We start from the raw sequence: 11,039 nt of genomic DNA, 5'->3' as shown, positions 1-11,039 counted from the left end.
AAGATTGCTTTGTCTATTTAGGGTCTTTTGTGGTTCCATACACATTTTAGGATTGTTTGTTCTAGCTCTGTGAAAAATGCTGGTGGTATTTTGATGGGGATTGCATTGAACATGTAGATTGCTTTGGGTAGTACAGGCATTTTAACAATATTTGTTCTTCCAATCCATGAGCATGGAATGTTTTTTCATTTCTTTACATTGTCTTTATTTTCTTTCATCAGTTTTTTTATAGTTTTAGAGTACAGGTCTTTCACCTCTTTGGTTAGGTTTACTCCTAGATATCTTATTATTTGTAAAGGGGATTGTTTTCTTAATTTCTCTTTCTGCTGCTTCATTATTGCTGTGTAGAAATGCAACAGATTTTTGTATGTTGATTTTGTATCCTGCTACTTTACTGAATTCATTGATTAGTTCTAGCAGGTTTTCAGTAGAGTCTTTCAGGTTTTCTACATAGAGTATCATGTCACCGGCAAATAGTGAAAGTTTTACTTCTTCCTTACTGATTTGGATGCCTTTTATTTCTTTCTATTGTCTGATTGCTGTGGCTAGGACTTCCAGTACTATGTTGAATAAAGGTGGTGAGGGTGGACGTCCTTGTCTTGTTCCTGACCTTAAGGGAAAAGCTCTCAGTTTTTCCTCATTGAGGATAACTTAACTGTGGGTTTTCATATATGGCTTTCATTATATTGAGGTATGTTCCCTTCAAACTTACTTTGTTGAGGGTTTTATCATGAATGGATGTTGTACTTTGTCAAATGCTTTATCTGTGTCTGTTGAAATGATCTATGGTTCTTATACTTTCTCTTATTGTTGTGATATATCATGCTTATTGATTTGCAAATATTGAAGCACCCTTGCAACCCAGGAATAAATCCCATTTGATCATGGTGAATGATTTTTTTTTAAGTGTATTGTTGGGTTGTATTTTGTTGAAGATTTTTGCATCTATGTTCACGAGGGATATTGTCTTATAGTTCTCTTTTTAGTGTTGTCTTTATCTGGTTTTGGAATCAGAGTAATGCTGGCTTCAGAGAATGAATTTGAGTTTTCCTTCCTTTTCTATTTTTTGGAATAGTTTGAGAAGAATAGGTATTAACTTTTCTTTAAACATTGGTAGAATTCACTTGTGAAGCCATCTGGTCTTGGAATTTTGTTTATTGGGAGTTTTTTGATTACTGATGTAATTACTTTGCTGGATATCAGTCTGTTCAAAATTTTTATTTCTTCTTGTTTCAGTTTTGGTAGTTTATATGTTTCTAGGTATTTATCCATTTCTTCTAGGTTGTCCAATTTGTTGACATACCATTTTTAATAATATTTTCTTATAATGGTATTTCTGTGGTGTTGGTTGTTATTTCTCCTTTATCATTTGTGATTTGATTTATTTGAGTCCTTTCTCTTTTTTTGTTCATAAGTTTGACCAGAGATTTATCAATTTTCTTGATTTTTTTCAAGGAAGCAGCTTCTGGTTTCATTGATCTGTTTTATTGGGGTTTTGTTTGTTTGTTTTTGTATCACTTCTGCTCTTGTCTTTATTATTTTCTTCTGCTGTTTTTAGATTTTATTATTCTTTTTGTAGCTCCTTTAGGTGTAACGTTAGGTTGTTTACTTGAGATTTTTCTTGCTTCTTGAGGTATTGCTCTATTGTTATAAATGTTTCTCTTAGAACTGCTTTCGCTGCATCCTAAAATTTTTGGACCATTCTGTTTTCATTTTCATTTGTTTCCATGTATTTTTTTATTTCTTATTTTATTTCCTGGTTGACCCATTAATTATTTAGTAGGCTTTTATTTAACCTCCATGTAATTGTGGTTTTTCCAGGTTTTTTCTTGTGGTTGACTTTTAGTTTCATAGTGTTGCGGTCAGAAAAGGTGCATGGTATGACTTCAATATTCTTGAATTTGTTGAATCTTGTTTTGTGGGCTAATATGTGATCTGTTCTGGAGAATGTTCCATGTGCCCTTGAAAAGCATGTGTGTTCTGCTGTTTGAGAATAGAAATGTTCTGCATATATCTGTTAAATCCATCTGTTCCCATGTGTCATTCAAAGCCATTGTTTCCTTATTGATTTTCTGTTTAGATGATCTGTCCATTGATGTGAAGTGTTAAAGTCCTCTCCTATTGTATTATTATTGATTAGTTCCTTTATGTTTGTTATTGTTGTATATATTTTGGTGCTCCTATACTGGTCGCATAAATATCTACAATGCTTACATCTTGTTGGATTGTCCCCTTTATCATTGTATAGAGTCCTTCTTTGTCTCTTGTTATAGTCTTTGTTTTAAAAGTCTATTTTGTCTGAAAGAAGTACTGCTACTCTGGTTTTCTTTTGATCTCCATTTGCATGATAGATGTTTCTACATTCCCTCATGTTCAATTTGCAGGTGTCTTAGGTCTAAAATGAATCTCTTGTAGGCAGCATGTAGGTGGGTCTTGTTTTCTCATGTATTCTGTCACCCTATGTCTGTTGATTGGAGTGTTTAGTTTATTTACATTCAAAGTAATTATTGATATATATTTTCATTTTATTATTTGCTTTGTGGTTGTTTCCAAAGATTTTCTCTGTTCCTTTCCTGTCTTTCTCTCTTTCAGGGCTTGCTGATTTTCTTTAGTGATAAATTTGGATTTCTTTCTCTTTATTCTTTGCATACTTATTCATTTTGATATATGGTTACCATTATGTTTGTATATCACCTCCTCTGCATATTGCAGTGTATATTAAGTTGATGGTTGTTTAAGTTTGAACCCATTCTTTACTCCTTTCCTCCCTGTTTTAGATATATGTTGTTATATTTTTATCCTTTTATTTTGTGAGTTACTTCATTGATTTTTTACAGAAATATTCATTTGTACTGCTTTTGTTTTTTGTTTACCATTTAATATTTCTTGCGGGGTGGTTTAGTGGTCATGAACTCCTTTAGTTTTTGTCTGGGAAACTTTAGCTCTCCTTTTATTCTGAATATTGGCTTTGCTGGATAGAATATTCTTGGCTGCAGATTTTTCCCATTCACCACTTTGAATATATCATGCCACTCCCTTTTGTCTTGCAAAGTTTCTGCTGAAAAATCTCCTGCTAGCCTTAGGGATTTTCCCTTGTAAGTTACTGTCTTTCTTTCTGTTGCTGCTTTAAATATCTTTTCTTTATCACTACATTTTGCCAGTTTAATTACAACTATGTCTTGGTGTGGTTCTGCTTTTGTTGATTTTGATGGGAGTTTTCTGTACCTCCAGGATCTGGATATCTGTTTCCTTCCACAGATTTGTGAAGTTTTCCGCTATTATTTATTCAAATAAAATTTCTGCTCCCTTTTCTCTCTTTTCTTCTGGGTTTCCTATAATACAAACACTATTTCATTTGATGGAGCCACTGAGTTCCCTAATCCTATTCTCATTTTGCATAATTCTTTTTTCTCTCTTTTGTTTAGCTTCATTACTTTCCATTTCTGTCTCTGGTCACTAATTTGTTCCCTTGCTTCTTCCATCCTGCTGTTCATTCTATCAGGTGCATTTCTCATTTTGTATATTGGGCCCTTTATCTCTGCTACATTATTCCTTATTTCTGTGTTAAGGGTCTAACTCATTTCTTCCACTTTTTTCTCAGGTCCAGTGAGTATCCTTATTATCATTGCTTTAAATTCTCTATCAGGCATGTTACTTATATCTGTTTTTCTTAGATCTCTGGCTATGGCTTGTCCTGTTCTTTCATTTCAGATAAATTTCTCTGTCTCCTCATTTTGCCTGCCTCTCTGTGTCTGTTTCTCTGTGTTAAGAAAGTCAGTTTTATCTTCTGCTCTTGAAAGTAGTGACTTTATGATGAAGAGGTCCTGAAGTGCGCTGGTGTGCAGTGTCCCCTATTCACCAGAACCTGGCATTTCAGGAGAGTATCCTATGTGTGTTGCTTATGCCCTGCTGTTGTGTTTGAGTCACTTTTCCTTTCAGTGCAGTTTTCTGCACTGCCTCTCTGCCCGTTGTAGGCTGGCATTCAAATATTTTCAATGAATAAATTTACATTCCTTTACATGTTTACATCATTATGTAAATGACCATATATAAGAGCTTAAATTACTTTTTTATTCATTTACAGTGAGGCATTGAAAAAAAGGTAAGAGTTTAACATTTTTTTTTTAGTAATTTAAATGGCAGATAGTGAAAAAGAATTCCTATTTGATTCTCTTAGAGAATGTGGCATAGTGCTTTGATTGTACCTACTTTGTAGGTGGAAATCTATGATTATCTACTCAGGTCATGATGAGTATGAAAGTAGCTTCAGAAATAAGAGAAATTCTTGATGTGCAAAGAGAAGAGATTTTGATCAGGGGAGAGAGTTTCAGAGTTTGACATCTTGAAGTTAAGGGGTAATGAAATTTAAAATGTGATCATGCCTCTAGTTGGATGAAATCCAGCGATGATTAATTGATTGACATTGAAAAGGGTAAGAAATTACAAAGAAGTTTCTTCCAAAAATTGGATTTAAGAATTTCAGGCATTTATCCTTCGTTTCTCTGGTAGAAAAGCTGTAGCTTATTATTTCCCTCAATAAATAGGAGTGTAAGTCACTATGCAGGTATATATATTAAATTCAAGTTTAAAAATTTGTGAGAGATATACTTAGGTCTTGAATTAATTGATGAGATTTATTTATTGCTGTTTTTCTTGGAAACTATAGTAACAGTGTTGCTGTAACCATAGTTACATAATTTAAAAAATGTGACTATATTTGATTTAAAAGATATATTAAAGTTAAATGTTCTGTTATTATTTTACGTATTGAATTTTACACAATAAATTGGCACTTCATTAAGGATAATAGATTCTAAGAAAACAATGAAACACAAGTAGAGAATATATAACTATAAAAGACTATTCTTATTTCTTTTTCTTGTGTCCTTGGTGCACTAAGCTATCTTTGAAAACAAAAATGTCCTGCTCTTGTGATAGAGAGGCCCAGAAGTGGAAAAAGATATAAGTAGTTAATGAATAATGCATTGGTTGATAGAAATGGTCAAATTATACAGTTTCCTAGTGGATACCATTTTTCTTCATTGAGAGGGACACTATAAAGTTGGATGTTAATTGCTCCCACAAATATGGTTTTGCTCTTCACAATAAGCATTAAGACATGTCCTCGGAGCTCTGTGACTTCATTATACACCACCTGAAAAGGAAGAGAATAATTAAAATATAAATCAGATATGCTTAAATGCACCTTTTAAAATATTGCTTTTAATAAAAATATTTAGCTGTTAATATCATTTAGCTTGGAATAGATAGGTTCATGTAGAATCTTTCATGTCTAACTCTAATTTTGGAAAGCTAAAGATTCTGCTAACATAATGGAGTTTAATGACAGAATATTTCTCTCAGATGCTTAGAATTTATTCTGATTCCATTAATAATTGTCCATCCCAAATTTAATATGACTGTAAATTATTCTCTAGGAAGAAATTTAAGTACCCATCACCTTTTAACTGTCCTTGAATTTATTGTGCAACATGGGACCTTGAACACTATCTTTCTTTGCTGAAGACTAATGAGGAGAGCAGACCAATCTTCATGATTTCCTTGTGTTAATTTAGTGTGGTATAACAATATTTCCATCTCCACATGAAGAATTCATTCTATGCTTACTTTAATTCATTTAAAATAGTTTATTTTTTAATTATGAAAACACATGCTTATTAAATAAAATATGTATGAAACAAAAAAGAAAGGAAAAATCTATATTTTTACCACTGGGAGATAATTATAGTTAACATTTCAGTGTTCTTTTTCTTTTACATATATAATTACTTTTTAAGAATCTGAGCTGTAATTTTGCTGTATGTAGTTTTGTGTCTTGCTCTTTTTTGCTTGCTAGTCATGTAACTAGTTTCTAAAAAGGGATCTGTTTAACTGTGCTTTATAATATCCAGGAAGAAAGTCATGGGCATTACCATCGGGTGCCTACAGTAGTAAAGAAACTTCAAAAGTGTAGTACTATCAAGAAATTAGTTACCCATCATGAAGGGAGGGGAGAGCTGTGTATAAATCCAACATGGTTGCCAGGGAAACTCCTTAGAACACATTTAGAAAAGGAGTTTCGTAAGCTGCCACAAACTTGCTTGCTTTTTATAGCTAAGCTACAAGATAGAAAGAAGTGTTCTCTACATATGCAAAAAAGAAGCAGAGGAAAAACTTGAGAGGGAAGCCCTTTGAGTCAGTTGGGAGGCATCCTCAGTGTGTATGGATATGGTTTCTGGTGCACTGAATCACATTTGTCTACCATTTATGAACTATAAAGTTATCAATGAAATTCCATTCAAGATCAATCTGATAGCTCTTCTGAATAATGATTTACTAATGAAGTATATAACAGTTCAGTCAAGGGACATGATATGCAATATACTATGTTAATCCAGTCTACCCTGCTTCATGTGACAGCTCCTCTTCTAGAATCCTACCCCATTCCAGACAGAAGATTATCTTTTAAGTTTCTTAGGACTACTGATTCAAATTATTCCATTTCATTTACTGAGTTACTCTGGGATAGTAAAGGATTTTAAGGGCTGCATTGCAAATCTCAAAACCCCGCCACTTTAATTCATCTTCTTTAATAGCGACAGGTTGCCCACTGTGGACTCTGTGAGCCATGTCTCCTCCTGGACTCTTATCTTTCCAAGACTTCAGAGTAAGTTCCTTTTCTTTTCTCTACAGTGGTTATTTTGAACTGTCTAAACTATCCTCCATTTTCCTCTCCACAACACTTTCAGCAGACAAAGTCATTTATTTTACAGAGCAAATAGATGAAGGGGCCCTCAAAATGTTACTATATGTGAAGTAGAAAAATGGAATAACTCTAAGCCTTAGGGTTTTGTGAAAGTCTGGCTTAAAAACTCTGTGAATCATATAACTAAGCTCTAAAGATACAAATTTCTATGACACATAATAATTTCTATTACATGAATCTATTGTCAACTATATGTTTTCTCATTTACATAATGGTGATAATAATATTTGCCTTTTAGCATTGTGGGGAAGAACAAGTGAGATAATGAATGTAAGCCTTACTACAAAGCCTGGTACATATTGAACACTAATAAATTATAGCTGAAAAAGATCCATCAAGACACAAAGAAGAACAGCTGTTTCTTGGTATTTTGCATTAGTTGACTGGAGAAAACTGTTCCAGACAGAATTGAATCTGCCTGGTATTTAGCAAGCTGAAATTCTCAAGAAATGCCTTTAAGAATTAATTGCCTTTCTGGTTAAAATACAAACATTTGAACTCCAGAGCTTATATTAACTTCTGGATTTCTTTCCCTGTGCTTCATTATGTAAAAATTATTTCTTAAAAGTAAGTTTTATAAACATGTAATCATTGCACATCATAGATAATATATATCTATTTTAATTGCTTTACTGCATCCGTAACGTTGTTAAAAAAATTAGTACTCTTACTTGTGATAAGCACCGGGTGATGTATAAAAGTGTTGAATCACTGTATTGTACACCTGAAACTAATACTACTCCGTATGTTAACTAACTGGAATTTAAATGAAAACTTAAAAAAGAAATAAATAAGAAAGAAAAAAATAAGCACGCTTTTCTTACTGTGCAATGAATAATTAGTGGGTAATACTAAAGAAGTACACAAATGATTATATTCTTTGAGACTTTTTCACCAAATGCTTTAATATGTATTCTGTCTTCACATGAATAGAACCAAAATGCAGAGCTCTTTCAATTTCACTTTATAATACCTTTTACCCACAGACACGCACCAAGTCTTCACTGCCTTCTGACAAATACTGAATTTGTAGGTTTGAAATTATTACATCTAACAGAAAAACCTTGTTTCAGGTAATTAATATCTGGTAACTTGTATACAAGCACTCATTGTATGTTATTTGACATAAGGGTATAGTAAATAATTCTAAAGTGTATTTAGTGTATTTAGAGTGACTTCAGTGGAAGAACAATAACATGGAAACTGAAATGTGTCTAGTGCTGGTGGAAAAGGGAGGGAGGAGGCAGGATAATGAAAAGGAGAGTTCAAAATAAGTGAGAACAGGAGAACTCTGTGGGTGGGGAGAGGGAGGGACAACAGCATAACTTAGTGGGGTCAATATAGGTTTTGGAATCTGGAAGTTCTGGACTTAAAAACTAGTTGCTTGACCCTGGTTGAAATGTTTGACATCAGGGCCTCAATGTCTTCATTTACAAATAGAATTTTCATCATGTTATGAATATCAAATGAGACTCTGACACAGATAACAATGGCTATGGCTTACTTAGTACACCATATACTTCATGTTATGGTAGATAATTATGTACATTTTGCAAGATACTTTAAGGTATGTAAAACACATAGAATGTTCCTGTTCTAATGTCCTTTCTAATTTCTTCTTTATATTTCATAATAGAATCATATCTAAGAAAGGAATACAATGTATGAAATACATTGACTCCAACAATATAATTCTGTTATAAAATAGAATCTGTATTTCTAAAGAATCATTGAAAAAAAAAAGATGGTTTTTAACCAGATGCCAAAGATAATAGAGTGGAAAGAGCAATGGCATTGGAGCCAGAATCCCGGCTCTGTTTCTTAAAAGCTGTCGGCAGTGTTGTGAGCATTCCTTCTGCCAGCTCCACCCCACCTTCAGCCCAATCACGTCTACAGCAGGGATTTGTATATGATAGGGATTTTCAGGGAGACTGCTGACAAAGTCTGTTGGGAATCATTCTGGGAAGTGTCAAATAGACAAGCTTGGCCCTGTATCAAAAAAGTTTAGTATCTGAACGGTGGATATGAAAGGGACCCTTGGCAGTGTCCCTGACTCAGCCTTTCTCAGTCTGGGTACTAGGGGGAGAGAGAGAGAGATCTGAATAAAAATGGTAAGAATTATTTGCATGAAAAGCTTTGTAAGACATTGGTGATGCAATTGTAATATACCCTTTGTATTCCTTTAAGAGATTTATATAAGAAGGAGAGTGAAGTCATTCTCTCCTACTTCCCAGAACATCGAACTGCTTGCGCAGTTTGAGAAATCCCAGCCATACCAAGTGGCTGATACAGTAGTGCTCAGGAAACAAAGCAGGGGAGAAGTTAAAAATAAGGTCGATGCCACGTGATAATTTACTGGGCTTCCTAGAAAACACATATACATTGTTGGTGAGGGTGCACTGAAATAATTGAGGGGTTTGGCACAGAGATAAAGCCTCCATCATAGCAGAAGGCAAGAGAAAGTAAAATCAGAGTTAAAATTGGTGTACTTTTTTTTTCTTGCATTTCTTATTAATAAAGATTTTTGTATTGATATGGACACAGAACATAATGGGAGAAAAATCAAAATATTGTTGTCTTTTCTTTCTCATGGCTAAATTCAACCAGCTTCCCCACCAAAAATTGTTTATATGATGATCATTACTACTAAAAATAGTCACTTATCCACATATTAATTCATATTTCCACTCATTCAGATTACGTATAAATTGAAATGTACTAGGCATGGACTACGGATTATTGTTTCTGAAGCAATTTTAAAAGTGTTCAAAGTATAAACAGTGTGTGTCCAAGCTACAAGTGTTGGCTGATGAAGAAAGTATTGCAGTGATTTCTGATCAATGGGCCGTGAATGTGGGAGGAGCTAGAATTACTGCAAGTCATTAGAAAATTTATGGATACAATAAGCATTATAAAATAATCTCCATGCATGTGTATTTGCTAATTTTTAAAAATAATACATATAGCTTGAAAGAAATAAAACAGAAGTTTATTTAAACTCTTGAATTGTTAGTGGCTTTTTGTCATTATGACCCTCCTGAGATTACAAATGCTGAAGCACAGCATAAACTCTGGAGAAATTTCTTGATATTGATGTAGGGGGTCTTGTATTCAAAACATATGGAAACTAATGACATACTGTTGAGAGGGAATATCTCTAGCTATTGACGTCATGAAAAATAATAAAATGTCAAAAGTTCTTTCCTTACTAAATTATATATGTAAGTGTATATATAGTTTTACATTTTCACACATGTATATGAGGCATCACTTATAAAACTACACCAAATATTAAATTCCACAAATCTTTTTAGAAACAATTAAGTTATAAAGATACTAAGAAGATAAGGTTTTTTCCTCATTCTCCTTAAATTTCTCAAGAAATTTACAATATACTAGAAATAAAAAACACATAAGACTAAGTAAAATATGGTTAAGTGTGGTGTAAGAGTCTAGCAAGAAAGAGTGGTTCACAGAGTCTACATTTAAGGTAAGCTTCAAAGTTGGCAGAGAAGAGCAGAAAGGGTGAAGGGCATGAGCTCCATCTCACAGGGCATAGGGACTATTTAGGGAATGACAAGCTATGTTATGTGACTTGAGAATGTGATTAGGTATGAGGAAATAAAAGGTCATGAGCACACAAATATTCCTGACTTTTTTTTGACAAAGGTACAAAAGACATTCACTGCATTGCATTTTCAATAAACGGTGCTGTAGTAATTGGCATTCATAGGTAAAAGAAAAAAAAATGAACTCCAACCTAAACTTCATACGTTATTCATAAATTAACTCAAAATGGATAATGCACTTAAATATAAAATTGTAAAACTATAAAGCATTTAGAAAAAATATAGGAGAAAATCTTTAGGACTTCATGCTAGGTGAAAAGTTCCTTAGACTTGTAGTGTATAAAAGGAAAAATTGCTAAATCATACAAAATCAAAATTAAAAACTTTTAATTTGAAAGACCCTGAGAAGAGGATGAAAAGACAAGCTACAGACAGGTAGAAAGTATTTGCAAACCACTTATCTGACAAAGGATTACTATCCATAATATATAAAGAACTCTCAAAACTCAGAAACTATCCAATTAGCAAATGAGCAAAGACAAGAAGAGACATTTTACCAAATAGGATGGTAAATAAGTACATGACCAGAAGTTCAGGATTATTAGTTATTAGGTAAATGCAAATTAAAAACACAATGAGGTATCATGTTATACCTTTCAAAAGAACTAAATAATAGTAATAATAACAAATTTGTTACAAATAAC

At 33.1% G+C, this 11,039-nt stretch overlaps 1 protein-coding gene across 2 annotated transcripts in view; it reads right to left on the bottom strand.

The window, feature by feature from the left end:
- Positions 1 to 4,621: 4,621 nt before the first annotated feature.
- Positions 4,622 to 11,039, bottom strand: part of PIK3C2G (phosphatidylinositol-4-phosphate 3-kinase catalytic subunit type 2 gamma) — a 345,203-nt gene continuing 338,785 nt past the window's right edge. For both annotated transcript variants that reach the window (XM_026502333.4, XM_057319037.1), the window contains exon 33: positions 4,622 to 5,155. In XM_026502333.4, coding sequence (XP_026358118.2) covers positions 5,003 to 5,155 — 153 coding nt within the window. In that variant the 3' untranslated portion in view covers positions 4,622 to 5,002. The remainder of the gene's footprint in view (positions 5,156 to 11,039) is intronic.

Source organism: Ursus arctos, unplaced genomic scaffold (assembly GCF_023065955.2).
Source record: "Ursus arctos isolate Adak ecotype North America unplaced genomic scaffold, UrsArc2.0 scaffold_26, whole genome shotgun sequence".
Lineage (NCBI taxonomy): Eukaryota > Metazoa > Chordata > Mammalia > Carnivora > Ursidae > Ursus > Ursus arctos.
The sequence above is the reverse complement of the archived record's forward strand: the minus strand, read 5'-3'. Positions and strand labels throughout refer to the sequence as shown.